The sequence below is a fragment of the Scyliorhinus torazame genome, chromosome 9, assembly GCF_047496885.1.
Source record: "Scyliorhinus torazame isolate Kashiwa2021f chromosome 9, sScyTor2.1, whole genome shotgun sequence".
In the NCBI taxonomy this organism is placed as follows: Eukaryota; Metazoa; Chordata; class Chondrichthyes; order Carcharhiniformes; family Scyliorhinidae; genus Scyliorhinus; species Scyliorhinus torazame.
Window position 1 is genome coordinate 109,887,881 of NC_092715.1, and position 20,467 is coordinate 109,908,347.

At 47.0% G+C, this 20,467-nt stretch overlaps 1 protein-coding gene across 2 annotated transcripts in view; it reads left to right on the forward strand.

Annotated features, from left to right (window-relative positions):
* The first annotated feature begins 15,537 nt into the window (after window positions 1-15,537).
* Window positions 15,538-20,467, forward strand: part of LOC140430017 (calcium and integrin-binding protein 1-like) — a 116,583-nt gene continuing 111,653 nt past the window's right edge. For both annotated transcript variants that reach the window (XM_072517580.1, XM_072517579.1), the window contains exon 1: window positions 15,538-15,778. In XM_072517580.1, the coding sequence (XP_072373681.1) occupies window positions 15,647-15,778 (132 nt within the window). In that variant the 5' untranslated portion in view covers window positions 15,538-15,646. The remainder of the gene's footprint in view (window positions 15,779-20,467) is intronic.

The window sequence follows — 20,467 nt, forward strand, 5'->3', positions numbered from 1 at the left end:
CACTAGTTGGCAGGTCGACGGAAGAATGGTTGGTTTAACCCCAAGGGTCTGAAAGGCTGACCACGCTAGGAGATTAGCGGAAGCACCAGTGTCCAGGCGGAATCGTATCTGGGATTGGTTGACCGTCAGGGTGGCACACCACTCGTCGTCTGGATCAATGCTATGCACCGACAGTGGCTGGTGGTTTTGATTCGGGGACAGCCTGTTCTTTGTTATAACAACGACTTGAAAAGGCTCCCTCAGGTCCTCGGTGTCACTGGTCTGCGGGAAGCCGGAATCGGACTCGATTTGGGCGTAGGTAACTGCTTGTTGCAGGGTTCTTCGGAGGTTTATTTCAGTTCCTGGTTCAATTTGAGGCATTGTGCTGTCACTCCAGGTGAAGGCAGGTTGTTTTACAGCTTTAATAGATTTTTTTCTTTGATTTGGGACGTTTCCCCTTTAAATGGGCATGGTCCGGGGCCTCTGACGTCATGACGCGCGTGACGTAGCACGTGGGATGCGTTTGCACATGCGCAGATTGCGGTTCCTTTACTGATGGACGTTTTTGTGATTGCGCATGCGCGGCGTCGCGCAACTGCGCAAGTGCAGTCCCTTTAGAAAGATGGCCACCGACCAAAATCGTTCTCTGCTCCGGGATTTCGGCCTCGAGGTGAGTACTGGCGCTTCTCTTACCTTTCCTTGCTGGTTGGAGTGTGTTTTCCTCACAGTATTTGCTGCGTTTGTCCAGGACTGCCTGGAAGTCGCTCCTATTTTGCCCCTTGGAGAATTTGAATTTTTAAAAGATTTCTTCTGCTCTGGCACCGGCGATGGTGATGAGAAGCTCTGTTTTTTCAGGATTGGCCAGGTCTCCTAGTTCGGCAGCCAGCAGGAAGATTTCAAACTTTTGCCGGAATGCCCGCCAGTTTTCGCGGAGATCGACGTGGCACTGGAGCTGCTGCGGAACCCGGATCTTGAACAACTTGCCTGGGTATCGTTGCTGGTTGTCACTGTACGCTGAGGTGCCGGCGATGCGGAGCGGCGGCGGCGGGGTGATGTTCTCCATACTTCAGGATGCCGGAATGCTGATTAGTTGCAGGTGGGTGTTATGCTAGTATGCAACCACTCCTTGTACCATGATGTGTTGGGTGTTCTGGATGACAAACAGGTCACCAACACTGGAAGTGGTGCAACTCTATTTTATTATAAGGTTAACTATATTAACATACTTGAACTGTGGGTAAATGCAATACCAGCTTTAACTGTTGACCCTTACCTAGTCCTAACCAGGTGATGCACTGAGCACATGGTGAACGTCTGTGTTGCAGGCTGTGAGCTCTGTGCTCCGAGCTGGCTGCTACTAGAATGAGCGGGAACTCTCCTGTCCCCTGTCTTTATAGTGCGTGTGCTCTCACTGGTGATTGGCTGCAGTGTTGTGTATGCTGATTGGTCCCACTGCATGTCCATCAGTGTGTGTGTGTGTGTGTGTGTCTGCACCATGATATACTGGTGTATATTATGACAGGGAGGACAGGCTGAGCAGCTGGGGTGCTCCCCCATGGGACTTCCAGGCACTGACCGCCATTACGGCGGCCATCTTGCTGCGCACCCACTGACCACCCGCCTCGGTTACTGGTTCTACACAGTGATACCAGCTGTATGGGTGCACCCACCCCCGCACCCCCCCCACCCCCATCACAGCACCCCCCCCCCCCGGCCCCAAACACCCCGCCCAACCGGCCGCTACCCACCGGCAGACCACCCAGGGCCACACCCACGGCAGCCCCCAGCGAGGGCAGTTCCAAGCAACGGTACCCCTGACAACAAGGACGGGCGCCAGGACTGGGGTCACCAATGGAGCAGGGTGCGGGGGATGGGGAGGGATATGCGTTGGCGGAGCTTGCAGTGCTAACCGGGGCTACCGTGTAGCCCATGGAACCTGGCTGGGAACGGGAGTATGCACCATGCTCGGAGAAAAGAGGATAGCTGCAGCAGCGGAGCGGGCTGCAGAGGAACAGGCTGCAGAGGGGCAGGTGGCGGTCGCACAGGCTGGAGGCCAGCCGCCCAACAGGGCGAGGAGGAGGAGATGCCAAGGAAGTGCCACATGAGGCCTAGTTTGTACTGGCACCACGTGTCATTCGAGGACCTGCCGGACTGGGCATGCTGTCGGAGACTCCGGATGAGCAGAGAAACAGCGCGACACATCTGCCAAATGATGGCACACCTGGCACCGCACTGGTATGGGGGACGGCACCCGCTCCCAGTGATTGCCGAGGTGATGGTCGCCCTAAACGTCTATGCCACGGGATCCTTCCAGTCGCCAAGTGGGGACCTGTCCGAGATCTCACAGACATCGATGCAGAAGTGCATCCACGCCATCACAGAGGCCCTATAGGCCCAGGCGGAACCTATTCTCCACCTAATTGCATTTCGCGATTTGAGCACCAGCCAACGGAGAATCCTGCCCCATGTATGTGATGTACAGATGGGAGATGAAGAAGTGATTAGGGTAAGAGAAGAGCCGTTAGAGGAGACTAATGTGACCGTGTTTATCAATGGGTTACGGCGGAGTGAATGAAGAGACGAGAACAGGATGGGCGATGGTTGAAACAAGTGGGACAAAATTGAAAATGTGCTATGGCTATCCAGAATGGCGATGCTGAAAAATAAGCTGACAGTTAAAGGGATTTTAAGAAGTCAATAAAACAAAAATATACACACATTTTGGGTGATCTCTAGGGATATAAGAACAACGTTTCTTCAGAAGAAGAGATGAAATAGACATTGATGGAAATCTGAAAGCTGACAATACTGTGAAATAACTAATATGCAGCAAACCAATTCAAAATCGACCCATTCAAGGTTTTGTACGTACTTGCAATTATGCATTGAAGAGCAGGTCATCATAGAATCACAGAATCATCATAGAATCATAGAATTTACAGTGCAGAAGGAGGCCATTTGGCCCATCGAGTCTGCACTGGCTCTTAGAAAGAGCACCCTACCCAAGCCCACACCTCCACCTATCCCCATTACCCAGTAACCCCACCTATCCCCATTACCCAGTAACCCCACCCAACACTAAGGGCAATTTTGGACACTAAGGGCAATTTATCATGGCCAATCCACCTAACCCGCACATCTTTGGACTGTGGGCGGAAACCGGTACACCCGGAAGAAACCCACGCACACACGGGGAGGATGTGCAGACTCCGCACAGACAGTGACCCAAGCCGGAATCGAACCTGGGACCCTGGAGCTGTGAAGCAATTGTGCTAACCACAATGCTACCGTGCTGTCTTAGGCATGCACACTAGTTACATAGATACATAGAAGATAGGAACAGGAGGATGCCTTTTGACCCTTCGAGCCTGCTCCGCAATTCATCAAGGTCATGGCTGATCATCCAACTCAACAGCCTAATCCTGCTTTCTCCCCATAGCCTTTGATCCCATCCTCCCCAAGTGCTATATCCAGCCGCCTCTTGAATATATTCAAAGTTTTAGTTAATGAACAATATGGCATGAAATGGTTAATGGGGGTAATAGAGTGAAACAACATCATTAAACGATCAAGACCCTGAGACACACTAGCCGGGATTCTCCCCTACCCGGCGGGGCGGGAGAATCCGGCGTAATGGATTGGCGGGAACCACTCCGGCGTCGAGCCGCCCCAAAGGTGCGGAATTCTCTGCATCTTTAGGGGCCAAGCCCTCACCTTGAGGGGCTAGGCCTGCACCGGAGTGATTTCTGCCTCGCCGGCTGGTGGGAAAGGCCTTTGGCGCCACGCCAGCCGGCGCCGAAAGGACTTCGCTGGGCGACGCATGCGCTGGAACGTCAGCGGACGCTCACGGCATCCCCGCGCATGCGCAGTGGAGGGTGTCTCTTCCGCCTCCGCCATAGTGGAGACCATGGCGAAGGCGGAAGAAAAAGCGTGCCCCACGGCACAGGCCCGCCCGCAGATCGGTGGGCCCCGATCGCGGGCCAGGCCACCGTGGGGGCACCCCCGGGGCCAGATCTCCCCGTGCCCCCCCCAGGACCCCGGAGCCCGCCCGCGCCGTCTGCCCCCGCCGGTAAGGGAGGTGGTTCAATCCACGCCGGCTGGCGAGGGTTGACAGCGGCGGGACTTCGGCCCATCGCGGGCCGGAGAATCGCCAGGGGGAGCCTGCCAACCGGCTTGGCGCGATTCCCGCCCCCGGCGATTCTCTGGTGGCGGAGAATTCACGCCAGCCCCCGGCGATTCTCCGACCCGGCGGGGGGTCGGAGAATCGCGCCCACTGATTTTAAAACAATTGAGATAGTATGAAACAGACCAATATGTGTAAAAATGAGCAAAATTTAATTAAAAGAGTAAATAATTTGGATTAGAGTAATTAAGGGCATGGTCACAAGTAAACCGGATGAAAAGTATCTACAAGATGGATACAGATGAATGGAGTGCTGGAGAATATTTTAAGTCCATACATGGGGCGGAATTCTCCCCCAACGGTGCGATGTCCGCCGACTGGCGCCAAAAACGGCGCCAATCAGACGGGCATCGCGCCGGCCCAAAGGTGCGGAATTCTCCGCATCTTTGGGGGCCGAGCCCCAACATTGAGGGGCTAGGCCGGCGCCGGAGGGATTTCCGCCCCGCCAGCTGGCGGAAATGGCGTTTGTTGCCCCGCCAGCTGCCGCGGAAATGCGGCGCATGCGCGGGAGCGTCAGCGGCCGCCGACAGTTTCCCACGCATGCGCAGTGGGGAGCGTCTCTTCCGCCTCCGCCACGGCCTCCACCATGGCGGAGGCGGAAGGGAAAGAGTGCCCCCACGGCACAAGTCCGCCCGCGGATCGGTGGGCCCCGATCGCGGGCCAGGCCACCGTGGGGGGCACCCACCGGGGCCAGATCGCCCCGCGCCCCCGCCAGGACCCCGGAGCCTGCCCACGCCGCCTGGTCCCGCCGGTAAAGACCAGCTTTGATTTACGCCGGCGGGACAGGCAATTTCTGAGCGGGACTTCGGCCCATCTGGGCCGGAGAATTGAGCGGGGGGTCCCGCCAACCGGCGCGGCCCGATTCCCGCCCCCGCCCAATCTCCAGTACCGGAGACGTCGGCGGGGGCGGGATTCACGGCGGCCAATGGCCATTCTCCGACCCGGCGGGGGGTCGGAGAATGACGCCCATGATGTTGTTTTGAATGATATTTAGCACGGTGATCTGCAGGTGGGGAGTGTCAGACCGAAAGGAGCATCAATCTAATTAATCATTGATCACATTCAAATTACAGTAGATTATGAAATATAATGGAATTATATAAAGAGGAAAATGGAATCTAAAAAAAATCTTGTTGCGCACCACACTCAAGGGCTAGGGAAAGAAAGAAAATGATCAAGAATGTGACTCACAAGTTGAGATGACATTTAATCCACATAGGAATCAATGAATGAAATTAATTACAAAGCAAATTGTCAAATTTCACATTTGACAAATGATAGCAGGATTAATAAATGATCGGGGTTGTGAGTAACATTGATACTGGTGAAGCCAGTCTAACACTTATACTTACAGAAGAAAACACGATGAGAAAGATTTGACACAAAGTAGTAGAGTTATTGGGCGGGATCCTTCGAGCCCACGCCGGGACGGAAAATTGGTGGGGACGCGGGAAATGCCTGCCACGCCGCTCCGACGCCGGGACGCGATTCTCTGCCGACCGGAGAATCGGCGCCAATCGTGCCCATGAGGTCGCCGCGGCGCCGGTTTGGGGGGCGCTGAAAGAGGCCCCCGCGGCGGTTCTCCACAATCCGAACCCCCGCCGAGTCCCGCCAGCGTGGTTCCAACCTGGTACCACCCGGTGGGAGCTCGGACCCGTGGTGGGCGTCCTGGTGGGCGGGCGAAGGGATTTGACTCTGGAGAGGCCTCCACGGGATCCATGCCCGCGATCGGGGTCAACCGATCGGCGGGCGCCCGTGATCTGGAGGGGGCCTACCTCCTTCCACGTGGGCCCGCTGTAGGTCTCCGCCTTGTTGCTCGGCAGAGGCGCGGCGGTGGCAACCAAGCGCATGCGCCGGCGTGGAGACGGCCGGCGTGCACATGCGCCGGCGCGGAGACGGCCACCACACGCATGTGCGGATCCGCGCCGGCCCCTGCAAGGCCGCATTTTGGCGCCGGAGCAGCGGCATCACTCCGGTGCCGTGCTGGCCCCCTGAACACCGCTGAATTGCTGGGCCAGGAGGCCTGTTGACGCCGGCATACACCACTCCGGTGTTTACGCCGGTGTCAACACTTTGCCGGGATTTTGGAGAATCCTGGCCATTATGTGGGACATCAAATTTCCTCAAGGGAGGAAATCTAATGTTAAATGATTAATTTTAGTTTAGTTAACACACAATCTAAGTATGTCAACTCAATATGGGTTTATACTGAATTCTCGGACACAAGTTCATCACATGACTTAGTCTTAACATCATACTCAAATTACCAAGGGCGAAACAACAAATGGCCTTAAGGCAGTGAGACATTAAGGTTGAGCAATAACTGGTACAACCTATCTACACCACTTGCAAATAAAATGATCAATCTGTTCCCTAAATTCAAGGGGTGGGATTCTCCGACCCCCCGCCGGCCGGAGAATCGGCGGGGGGCAGTGTGAATCCCGCCCCAACGCCGGCTGCCGAATACTCCGGCGCCATTTTTTTGGCGGGGGCGCGAATCGCGCTGCGCCGGTCGGGGGAAGTTGGCAGCGCCCCCCCCAGCGATTCTCCACTCCGCGATGACCGAGCGGCCGCCCGTTTTTGGCCAGTCCCACCGGCGTAAATTACACAAGGTTCTTACCGGCGGGACCTGGCTCTGCGGGCGGCCTGCGGAGTCCTTGGGGGGGGGGGGTGCGGGGGGATCTGACCCTGAGGGGGGGGCCCATGGTGGCCTGGCCCTCGATTGGGGCCCACTGATCTGCGGGCGGGCCTGTGCTGTGGGGGCACTCTTTCCCTCTGTGCCGGCCGCTGTAAAGCTCCACCATGGCCGGCGCAGAGAAGAAACCCCCTGCGCATGCGCAGGAATCACGCCAGGAGTTCTGGTAACACGCTGACGCTCCTGCGCATGCGCCAATACGCGCCTCCCGGCGGAGGCCCTTTGGCGGCAGTTGGCGTGGTGCCTATCACTCCAGCGCTGGCCGAGCCCCCGAAGGTTCAGAGGATTCCGCACCTTCCGGGCGGCCCGACGCCGGAGTGGTTCACGCCACTTTTTGGCGCCGGCACGGCCCGCCCGCCGGATATCGGAGAATCCCGGCCAAGGTCTTTGGTGCAAAGGAGAACCAATATTTAAACATTCAGCCTTGTGCATTGAATTAGTACAGTTTAATTTGTGATGTTTAAAGAAAGATATTTTATTTCACATTGTGTAACCATCTTTGATATTGTAAGTTTAGATATTTTAGTATCTATTTGCTGATTGTACTGTGCTATATTTAGCAGACCAAACATTTTCAAACATTGATATACAGACTTTATGTAATTTAAAAGTAAAGTAACTCAGTCCAAGCAGCTAGAGAGAAACTATTAGCTGGTAATTTGGCCTGTTTTGATAAAACTAAGGGTCATAAAGGAGAGATTGAAGGGGGAGAGTTTTATACATTATATCTGAATCATTTTTAAAGATCCAGTCATATGTTGTGATTCTCTTCACCAGTTACTGAAAGGATTAAAAACTTCAGTTTGGTTGAAAATCACACAAGCTGCTAGCTGTGATGAAACACCCAAGGACACAAACTGCCAGTGGTTAGTTCTCAGGCAGGAGTACCACAGGTGATAGTTCTCAAAGACTATAGAAATAATGTGGGACCTTCAACCATTTGCTCTGGCATCAAATTGTCTGGAGATAACAGCAGGGAGGTGATAATCACATCGCGTTTGTTTGTCTATTGCATCAGTGGGGGAAAACCTACCTGTCTCATGATGGTCTAATCCCAGCTCACATTCCCTATTAGTGGGTGAACAATCCAACACTTGGTGAATTCTGCTTCACTTGGCCGCCACAAGCCAGGGCGAGAGAATTCATTAAACACCAGGGACACCGGACAAAGGAGGATGATTGATATGCACAAGCGAGATAAATTGCGGCGGTAATAAATTAGACTGGAAACCATGTACGTGTCTTTGCACTGTTTGGATATTATAATCAAGTAGATGTGCACATGTTGTAATTGGTCAATTGTACTCGTACAGAATGCATGATGGAGTCATGATTGGACATAGATAATCAACAACAAATGTACACATTTGATTGGTGTATGCTTATTTCTTGTAACTAAACCCAAAAGTATAACTAGTTTAGCTCACTGGGCTAAATCGCTGGCTTTTAAAGCAGACCAGGGCAGGCCAGCAGCACGGTTCAATTCCTGTACCAGCCTCCCCGAACAGGCGCCGGAATATGGCGACTAGGAGCTTTTCACAGTAACTTCATTGAAGCCTACTCGTGACAATAAGCGATTTTCATTTCATTCATTAGTTTCATTTCATTTTCAACTGCCTGCGAATCCTTTGATCAGGCTTCTCTGGTGTGTCACTAATTGGAGCATTGATCCGCTTGCTATAGCTAGTAATAAAGGCCTTGTTTGAAACTCTAAGAATCTTCATCTGCTGAGGGTGAGAGTGTGAAGTGCACTATAGCTGATTCGCTGTATTTCTTTCCATAACAGTGGTGTCCCCTTTCTTCTTGACCATTATATACAAATGGTCCTACAATGCCCCAAGCAGAGGTATAGACTCTCCGGTGTACGTCCGAAGCATAATCTCTGCTGTAGTAAGGGCTGACGATCGGTTACAGTCTGTACCACCCAATCCGCTGTGAAGTTAAAAGGAAAGAAAAGTTGGATTCACGCATCACACGTGAAGCGCGCGTACAAGTAAAATGTTTGCCGCAATTTTAATTTTCAGTTATTTGATTGGCTTTGTGAACGTTGTATCAGAACTGAATAAGAACACATTCCTTTACACATCTACGATATATGCTAAAAACTTTAATATTTCTAATTGTTGGGTATGCATTGCAACCCCAACTAACTCAGGGGAGGGTATTCCCTTTCTAACTATTCCCTTTAATGCTTCAGAAACGGCAGAATGGTACATCTATCAAAGTGTCCCTCACTCTGTGGTGATCCGTTCTGGAGCATATTCATGTGAAAAAGGGAGGTTCCAGGTTCGCATCCAAAAATATATTAAACTATGGAAATCTGCAGGTTATCCACTAAATACCTTTTTAGGATGGCACCAACTTAAATATAACCCTAACCAAAAACCTCAACATCTCAACCTCCCAACTAATGGTAAACAAAACGGATCAATTTGCTTCATGAGTAAGAACCCTAAAGGGATACAAATGGGTAATAGTATTTGTACTAATTATGTAGATGTTAACACAGCTTATAAATGTACAAACGATCTCTTACAAAGAGTTCTGCGGTCCTCAAAGATAACAGGCATACCTAATCTCAAAAATAATAAAACATTCGAAGACCGATGGTTCTTAGAAAATATTTACTTATATTCTGCTTATAATGGAACTTATTTTATTTGTGGTAATAAAGCATATCCTTGGCTCCCAACATCCTGGTCAGGATCTTGCTATTTAGGATACATTGCACCGGCTATTCGTCATGTGATTAATCTTCCTCATGCTTCAGAAGCAATTGCTCGAAGGAACAAACGTTCCATTTTCTTAAAAGATGCAATTTTTGATAGAATGATTCCATTCTATCAGGAAATGAGGATGGAGAATAAATTGAATAAAATAACAACCATCATACAAAACGTAGCCGATTACACCGCCACTGCCCTAGATAAAATTTCTGACGAAATGCGAGCAATTAGAACCGTGGTATTACAAAATCGAATGGCTCTTGACTATGTGCTAGCTGAAAAAGGTGGCACCTGCGCCCTGATTGGTGCAGAGTGTTGCACTTTCATTCCCGATAACTCTAAAGAAGTTAAAGATTTGGCATTACATATCCAAAACGAAATCAAAAAACTTGATCCACCCCAATTTGTCTCTCTCTGGGATAAAATTTGTGGGTGGCTTGGACCCACTGGAATGTCCACAATAAGAATAATCTCATTCTCCTGTGTAGCTGTATTCACCATTTACATAACATACCAATGTGCTAAGTGCATAAAAAACCTATTCGCTAAACGCAGGGAACCAACTATCAGAATGATTCAAACTAACCCAACGGTACCCGTAATTGATGAACTTGAGCTGAAATACTATTATTGAAATATTACTGATTAATCAACTATTTGACTATTATTAACATATTGTATAATTTATTAATACTGAATCAGTAGGATCAAATTTGATTAATTCATTAATTATAATAATTATTTTGACTGTATTATTAACATTGTATAATTTATTAATACTGAATCAGTAGGGTCAAATTTGATTAATCTATTAATTATAATAATTATTTTGAAATGCCTGTTGCAATGTTAATTCCATTTTGTTGTTTAAAACTGCAATGATTCTTTGCGCTTTTACCTATCCTATCGCATTAATGATGTATTTTAATCTTTCCTGATATATCTCAATTTTTCGATTTATCAAAGGGCCGACTGTAGAAGCCAAGTATTTCAAATATAACTAGTATAGGTAAAAGATAGCTGTTTAAGCATAAATGTTGAGCCCCACTTTTAATACCCATTTATACAGCATAATTCACTTATACTGAAGTCCGTTGTTCTGGCAAATGCATATTTTCAAAGACAGTGTGACATTAAAAAAAAAGCACAGTTGCAAGATAATTTGACACTGTCTTGTGCTAATTGTCAAGGCCAAGGGATTGAATACACAGCAACATGAAGGCATCATTGTTCACAATGCAGATAACAGCTAGGTCAGAAAAGCTGATGTTGCACATTGAAGATGGACGGCTTGCCATCAAATCAAATGTGTTTGAGTCTAACCCAAACCAATTAGGATTATATTGGGGTGTAATTAGATGACTTAAGACAGATATGAAAGTGTATAACTGAAAAGTTTCTCCCGGCCATTTTAGGTTAAGTTTTGTCTTTCTGTTAGTTTAGTCAGTTTTTGCCTTTGATTCTAGTCTCCATTTTAGGTTAGGTTTGGGGGTTCTGTCAGTCTAACAGTCTGTGTCAGTGATGTTAGTCCACTTTTGACTTTGAGTTTGAGTTTAGCTGAAGATTAGCTTTCTCTCTCTCTTCATGTTTCATTGCCAGACTTTGACCTTTTAAAAGTTACTTTCGAGCTGTCTGCCTAAGCAAAGAAAGATAATGTCTGTAATTCTCTGAAAGCTTCGAATTGTCTACGAATTGCCTTTTAAATGACTTTCAAATTGTAATCAAGCGACTACAAATAAAACAATTCTTTTTGGCACCTGAGGAGTTTATACTGCAAATTTCTGCTGAGTTCCAGTATTCGCAAAGTGCTACTGATAACCGAATAGCAGAGATGATATAAATTCCTTCAACTTTACACAGTCGAATAATACAAGGAATCGAACAACTTAACACAGTCTAAAAATATTACAAATCTTATAACTTGTCGTATTGCGCCAGGACTTGATTCATCAACTAAGTTTCCCCCAAACTTGGCGTAGTTCGACAGGTTAAGATCCTATAAATTAAAGATTCTTTCACAGTCCCACATCGACTTGTGGGTCTCTTCACGAATTAACGAATAATTGAATTGTCCTGGAGCTACTTTTAATGCGACTGTCCTCTAGTACAACTTACTGACAACTGCCCGATTTGTAGAGTCACATGGTGGATCACCGTCCTCACCTGCTGGTCGGAGCTCATACATTCAGCTATATACATTGCTATGCATATGCATATCACCACACTCTCCACGAGGAAACCAGTGCACCAACTCCATCAGGCATTGGGGATCCTGTACGAGCACGGAGACAAAGCTGAGAAAGCAGGAAATAGCTCAGATTAGAGATAACAAAGGCAAACTAGTAGGCAGAGCCGCAAAACGTTAACGAGGCATTTGAGACCTTCTACACGTTCAACACCACCGAGCCCCCAGCAGGGGACTTGGGGATGAAGCAGTTCGTTGATGGCCTGGACATGCCCGTTGTGGGGGAAGTTAGAAAACGGGGGCTGGATGTACAACTAGAACTAGGAGATATCATAGAGAGTATTAACTCCATGCAGGCGGGGAAGGCGTCGGGACCAAATGGATTCCCGGCGACTTTTACAAAAACATTTGCGACAGCACTGGCCCCGCACCTGTGGGAGATGTTCACAGATTCACTAGCGAGGGGCACCCTGCCGCCTAAGCTAGCACAAGCCTCAATCCCGCTGATACCTAAGAAAGACAAAGATCCAACAGAAAACAGGTCCTACAGCCCCGTTTTGCTGCTAAACACAGATGCGAAAATACTGGCCAGAATCCTAGCCAAAAGGCTGGAGGACTGTGCACCAGAGGTGGTAGCAGAAAACCAGACGGGCTTTGTCAAGGGTAGACAGCTAATATTGAACATCAGGCACCTGCTGAACGTGATAATGACCCCATCTAGGGAGAGAACGCCAGAGATCATCATCTCCCTGGATGCAGAAAAGGCCTTTGACAATGTCGAATGGAAGTACCTATTCGAGGTACTGGAGCAGTTCGGACTTGGAGCACGGTTCACTGCCTGGGTGAAACTCCTGTACAGTGCTACACGGTGAGCGTACGGAGAAATAGCACCAGCTCTAAGTACTTCCAGCTGCACAGATGTGCAAGGCAGGGATGCCTGTTGTCCCAGCTGCTGTTCGCTCTAACGATCGAATCACTTGTGGTCGCACTCAGGGCAGCGAAGAATTGGAAGGTGATCTGGAGAGGAGACAGAGAGCACAGATTCTCATTCTATGCGGATGTCCTGCTCCCCCACATCTCAGATCTACAAAGCAGCATGGAAGGAATCATGGCTCTCCTGAAAGAGTTTGGTGCCTTCTCGGGCTAAAAACTCAACCTGAGCAAAAGTGAGATCCTCCCGGTGAACCCGCAAGGGGGAGGGTCAGATCTGGAGTGGCTGCCATTTAAACAAGCCTGACACCAATTCCACTACCGGGGATCCAAATCGCCCATGACTAGACACGGGTCCACAAATGGAACCTGACCAGTCTGGTGGAGGTGGTAAAAAAGGACCTGCAGAGATGGGACATACTCCCACTCTCCCTGGCAGGGAGAGTACAGACGATGAATGTACTGCCCAGGTTCCTCTTCCTGTTCAGATCCATTCTGATCTACATCCCCAAGGCCTTCTTCAACTCATTAGAAATACTGATAATGGCATTTGTGTGTGTGTGTGTGTGTGTGTGTGGGGGGGACGGGGGGACGGGGGGGGGGGGGGGGACCTTAGGATCTCCAGGATCCCCATAAAGGTACTGCAGAGAATGCAAACAACGGCCTGCCTGGCTCTCCCAAAGCTGCAATATTACCACTGGGCTGCAACTGTGGAAAGGGTAAAGGGGTGAAAAAAGCATCCAGTAGCTGAGTGAGTGCAAATGGAGGAGGGTTCCTGCACGGGGATCTCCCTCTGGGCCCTGGCCGTGGCTGCGCTTCCATCTCCACAGAACAAACACTCAACAAGCCCAGTGCTGATTGCAACACTCCGGTCGTGGAACCAATTGCGACAGCACTTCAGATTAACCAAAATGTTCATTAAAGCCCCCATCTGCAACAACCACAGGTTTGTGCCAGCCATAATGGACGCCACCTTAAAAAGGACGGGGGGGGGGGATCGTTGACAGTGAGGGACTTCTACACAGACAACCGACTGACAACACTTGAGGAACTAATGGAGAAGTTCCAGCTAACAGGGGGAAATGAGCTGAGACACACAAGGTCAAAAATGCCTTATGTAGAGAAACAAAAACATAACCATGACCACCGCAACCATCGCTGTGAGAGGACTTACTGGACGCAGAACTGCGGCGACCTGTATGGGTGACTAATAGGTAGGGCAGGTACACCACTGGATGAGACAAGGGAAAAGTGGGAGGAAGAACTGGGTTTGAAATAGGGTGGGGACTCTGGAGGGAAACACTGCACAACTCCCACCTCCACATGCGCAAGACTGAGCCTAATGCAGCTGAAAGTGTTAGACAGAGCACACTTAATCAGAACCCGAATGAGCAGGTTCTTCCTGGAGGTGGAAGACAAATGCGAACAGTGCCAAGGAGGCCCATCCAACCACGGCCACATGTTCTGGTCTTGCCCCAGACTCGCTGGGATGTGGACAGCCTTCTTCGAGGCAATGTCCAAGGGGCTGGGGAAAAGGACGGAGCCATGCCTGAGAGTTGCAGTCTTCAGGGTATCAGAACAGCCAGATCTCTTCATGGGGAGGAGGGCCGATGCCCTTGCCTTTGCCCCCTAATCGCCCGCCGGAGAATCCTGCTCGGCAGGCGAACAGCAGAACCCCCCAAACCTGCAGACTGGTTGTCCGACCTGTCGGAATCTCTCCAACTGGAGAAAATCAAATTCGCCATCCGGGGGTCGGAAGAGGAATTCCACAAACGTGGGAGCCATTCACCCAGTTGTTCCAAGACCTGTTTGTAGCCAACAACCAATAATCCAGAGGAAGGGAGAGTGAAACCACGGTATAACAATGAATACAAATGAAAGGGGGGGGGGGCAGGGAATAAAGAGGCATGGAGCCCAATCATGCTCAGCAAACAACATAATACATGGAGTCACGCCAACCAAACAGAAACAGGACATAAGAACTGATGAGGGAAGAGGGCACGCCAGAAGAGGAGTCAGGGAGAAAAGGGAGGCAGGGGCTCCAATTAGAAATGAACGCCTACTGGAGAAAGTAAAACAAGAAGCTGGAACCGTTGTAAATAACAAAAGACAACTGATGTAAATAATGGAAGATGACCGATGTACATATATTTTTGTTTCCGATGTGTGTTCATGCTTACTTTTGTTCTGTACAAAATGAAAAATACTTCATAAAAACATTTAAAAAAAATAAAAGCAGACCACTCATTCTTCACATTTCACAGCCTAGCTTCCAAAATATATATTTTCAATCATATAGAATATCATATTGATCGTGGAATCTACATAATGTGATGTAATTGTACTGAAAATTACACCCTCTGGTGTAGAGCTAGATTAAAGTAAAATCTCTAATTTATGCAGCTTTCGCATCATCAGCAGAATGGGCCCCCTAATTGCCTAATGTCACAATCATTATCATCGCAGTTTCTCATTTCAAATATCATTGAATACTATGGTTAATATAGGGAAAATGAAAGAATAATTTCTAAAATATTGCATGAAAGCATACACGTATCCCAGGCCAGTGTCTTCTCAACTAACTGGCTCTGCAGTTTTGATATTAACTGTTTTGGTTTTAGCACCAAAGCCCTTGCTTGCCTGTCGTTAGTTGAAGGAAGGATTAAGGCTGAAAAATCAGCAAAGAAAACACAGCGACATCACAAAAGCTCGCATCCTAGCAACAGAGATTTTTAATTCATATAGGAATAGCGGTTTTAAAATTTAAAACCATGTTCTAGAATGGAATGCTAACTGTTGAGTGGCATTGATTACATCTTGAAAGCCAGTCCAGCTTGGATAACTGACATTCCTCCTCATTCCCATTGCATGTGTCATCTGTTGCTCCTGGGAGTTGATAGTTTTTGATCTTGACTGATAAATAAGGTGTACGAATATTGGCTGAAAAGATGGCAGACCATGGATTTAAGTCAAGATTATTTGATATTCTTAAACCAAGCTCATGGAACTTTCAAAATTTAACGTTCCCGTGGCGTTTCTCCAATGATCGACTGTCACAGGTTCAGCTCAAGGAGTACCAGGTAACTACTATTATAAGAAGTAAAACCTCTTCATCCTGCACCATCTCTCTCTCTCTCTCTCTTATATACTGCGGTAGATCCTTGAAGAATCTGTGCTGCCTGAATCACATGTGTAGTGATCTCTGTATGTGCATGTACACAAGGGCTTAATGTGTAATCAGCAGCACCACATGATCACTAGAGGGCTGGACCAACAGGGGTACAAAAAGCAATCACATTGTGTCTCCCTCAGTCTCTCTTGGGTGCACTGTGACCAGGACAGTATCAGAATAGTTCAGATGGCTAGTGGAGTTATGTATAGTTATTGTAGTTAGATCTTGTTCACCTTATCATTAGTATTAAAGTTAAAGTAAAGAACTCACGCACTTGTTGTTATGGTTACTCAATAAACCTTTGTTGTTACTGATGAGTTTGAGTCTTCTTCATCGAGATTCAGAAGACCTCACCATCAACCAAGGTTTGAGTAACACGAGTTACCTACCACACAGGTAACAAGACAGCGTACCAGGCATGTTGGCTTTAAAAGAACTAGTTAGATAAGGTTAGACAACAAGAGAAGAAAATTCAGGCCGGACATTCGACTGTGGAAGACTTTGCAGCAAAATGAGTCCTTGGCGACTACCTGATTCGATGGAAATCGTTGGAGTTGCATGGCAGCTGGAAACAACCGGTAATTTAAGTTTTAACTGGAAAATGTTTAAACAGATGTTCCAAATATGTATCGCAGCTAATGAGTTAACCACAGTCTCTGACGCAGCACAAGTAGCACTACTACTCACAGCAGCAGGGCATGAAGCCAGAAAAATCTATAATTGCTTTAATTACTTAGAAGGTGAAGACAACACCAAATTAGAAGTAATACTGAAAAAATTTGACGAACACTGTACTGTCAGTCTGGTGAGATGCTGAAAAAATTTAACTCCTGTCATAAATGACACAGAAACGGAGGGCCCATCACTGATTTTGTTACAAATCTCAAGCCAATACCACAAGGCTGTGATTATGCTGATTTCAGAGACGCTATAATACTGGATCAATTAATTTCTGGAATATCTGATAAAAATTTGAGGAAAGAACTTTCACAAAAAATATATTTAACATTAGAAATCGCCATACAAACATGCCTTGCTTATGAACAAAAACAAAATCAATACTTTGGGTCTTTACAAAGACAGAATCATTATCTAGAAAATCCGTAAAAATGGCGTGAAAACCTACCACGAGGCGAAGGCAGGGTCTCACTCGATGCAACCGCACTTTTTGATTGGCAGCCATCTGGAGCGAGAGCGTTAGCCAGTACGCACAAGCGCACTTCTCAAAAAGAAAAAAACCGGCAAAATACAGATGTGAAAAGAGTGCACAGTAAAGGAAAGTCAGATTGCGTATGCGCACTACATTCCCACGCTTTACGTCACGAACATCATGACGCCAGAAGACCCGGACCACGCCCACTTAACAAGGAAATGCCCGGAAATTACAAATAAGAATTTTAAACCAACAACACACAAATTTTTTTCCTCGAATGACCGAATGAAGCCTGAGCCTACACCCACAGTTAAAGATTACCTCTGCAGCACCCTGGAACAAGCAGTTTGCAACACCAAAAGAGGAGAGCACAATGACAAATCCAGAGCAAAAGATTTGTTTATTGACGATTACTACTCAGAAGATGAGTTCTTCATTGGACATAGATAGAGAGCACAATGACAAATCCGAAACAAAAAGAGGTGATTTGTTCATTGAAGACTACTGCTCAGACATGGATGAGTTATTCAAAGTTGATGATCATTGCATCAGCAACACGGTTGAAAAGCTCAACACGACTCTTCTCATGGTAGATGAATCCAATACCATGATGCCATGGCAGATTGTCGATACATTGGATGACAGCAATATCCAAGAAGAAGGCAACGCCACGCAGAGAGCACAAAACTACTCCAAAGAGGGAGTAATACAAGCCTCCACAGCGAGCCCGTTGACAGATTCCAGAATGGACGCAATTAAAGACTCCAGAGCGACAACCGTGCACGAGGAAGACTGTGAAGGTCTATCCGCCTTATATACGCAACCAGTAACAGGCTATGAAAGTCTACCCAGCTCATGTAACCAACAAGAAGACATTGAATGTCTACCCACTGTATGTAAAAACAGTGACAAAGTGATCACACTCGACATACAGAATGTTCAGGATCACAGCAAGACTGACAGATCTCAGCTCGTCTGTACAGAAGCACAGAGTAAGTCTACTCTTGGGTCCAGTGAGACCACGTAAATTGAAATTTTGAAGATTTTGACTCCAGAAGAGGAGCACCAAGAAACCAAAGATGATTCAAATGAACTAGAAATAATTCCTGAAGAGGAGCATAAAGAGATTACAGATGATTCAAATGTGCCGGAAATGTCTCCAGAAGAGGAGCACCAAGGAGCAAAGAAGAGCAATCAAATCCACCACAAATGACTGATGTCACCAACATCAATGCAACATCAGATCAGTCTCACAATTCTCAAAAAGAAACGCTCAATGTAAAAAACACCACAAAGGACACTGACACCAATAACTATGACAATTACTCAAATTATCCACATGGAACACTCATTGAGTGTAACAAGAAGCACAGCAACAACAAAAACTACAAGAACAACAACAAAAACAACAACAAGCATGACAAAAGCAACAGGACAAACGATAACGAAAACAACACAGACAGAAATGACAATGATACAACGACCTGTACAACATGGTACAACTCTGCATGTGAAGAACAATGCAAGATTACACTCTAAAACTATGACAAGAGTACAAACATGCCATGGCATGGCAACAAATCTCACGAATTCGCATTTGCTCCACAACAAACAAGCAAACCAGCTTTCAACAAAGATGTAACACAGAATCGCTACCACAAGCATAAAAAAAAGCATAAATCAGACAACAATGTGATTCGACCATTCAAACACCTCATTGATGACTTCTTGGTTACTTAAACACAGGGACACTGACAACGTTCACAAAGAAATAACAGCATCAACATCACCACTTCAACAACAGAAGAAGAAAGCAACTCAACCAAACAAATTCATAACATTTGGAGTCACAATTTTTTTACATTAAGATTGGACTCATAAATATTAATTGGCTTTGTATAATTATCAAGATCATCACAAATTGTACACCGCATTATTTATCTACCTGTCTCAAGCAAACTGCACCCATTATATTTGTTCAATTTTCTTTACAACATACAGAAAATATGTAACACAAGAAAAAGGGGGGATGTAGTGATCTCTGTATGTGCATGTACACAAGGGGTTAATGTATAATTAGCGGCATCACATGATCACGAGAGGGCCGGACCAACAGGGATATAAAAAGCAACCACATTGTGTCTCCCTCAGTCTCTCTCTCTTGGGTGCACTGTGACCAGGACAATATCAGAATAGTTCATATGGCTAGTGGAGTTACGTTTAGTTATTGTAGTTAGATCTTGTTAACCTTATCACTGGTATCAAAGTTAAAGTAAAGAACGCTTGCACATGTTATAGTTACTCAATAAACCTTTGTTGTTACTGGACGGGTTTGAGTCTTCTTCATCGAGATTCAGAAGACCTCACCATCAACCAAGGATTGAGTAACACGAGTTACCTACCACACAGGTAACAAGACATGGTACCAGGCATGTTGGCTTTAAAAGAACTAGTTAGATAAGGTTAGACAATTCTGAAAATTCAGGCCGGACATTCGACTGTGGAAGACTTTGCAGCAAAATGAGTCCTTGGCGACTACCTGATTCAATGGAAATTGTTGGAGTTCCATGGCAGCTGGAAACAACCGGTAATTTAAGTTTTAACTGAAAAATGTTTAAACAGATGTTCCAAATATGTATTGCAGCTAATGAGTTAACCACAGTCTCTGACGCAATGAGTCTCTGTAACCCAGTGTTTGGCTGTAGTGCTGTAGCCTGCACCAGTTGCTGGAAAGTGGGATTAAAATGAGCGGCTAGTTTCTTTTTTTCCTTCTTGGCCGGTGCAGATATAATGGGCTGAACGGCCTCTTTTTGCCCCGTAACTTCTCTATGGTTCTATGGTAAAAGTACAGAAAGACTGAGCACAGTGGTAGTTGACTGCACTCTTGTAAAATCCATACCAAGAGGCTTTGGGGACGGATTGCCAAACCTGTCCGAATGATGAGGAGATAAGGAGCAAGTGCATTAATGGTGCATAAATAGTGTGATACTTTTAAACTGTATTTCCTAGATCTCTTTAATTTAATTGTAAAATCAATGGCTGGGTTTCTCCATCCTACCAGTCCCGTTTTCCGGTCCGGCGCGCCCCCGCCGGCAGAGGGATCCTCCATTCGTGCAGCCGGACAATGGGATTTCCCATTGTGGCCATCCCACACCATCTGGAAACTCGCGGGCGTGAGTGCGCTGCCGGTGAAGCGGAGGATCCTGCTGACGGAGAATCCCGCAGAATGTATGTGATGGAGATAACAAAGGAATTGTGAGCCGTCAAATTGGAGATGGAAATAACATCACTTACAGCATTCATCCTGAACATGGTATTATCAAGCGAACTGTTAATACGATCAAATCTATCACCTGGAATGACAAAGATGAAATTTATTTTAAAAAAAGATAGATTTTAAGTCTATGGCATTTCAGGAAAAGATTGAAGCATGAAAGTGAAGGA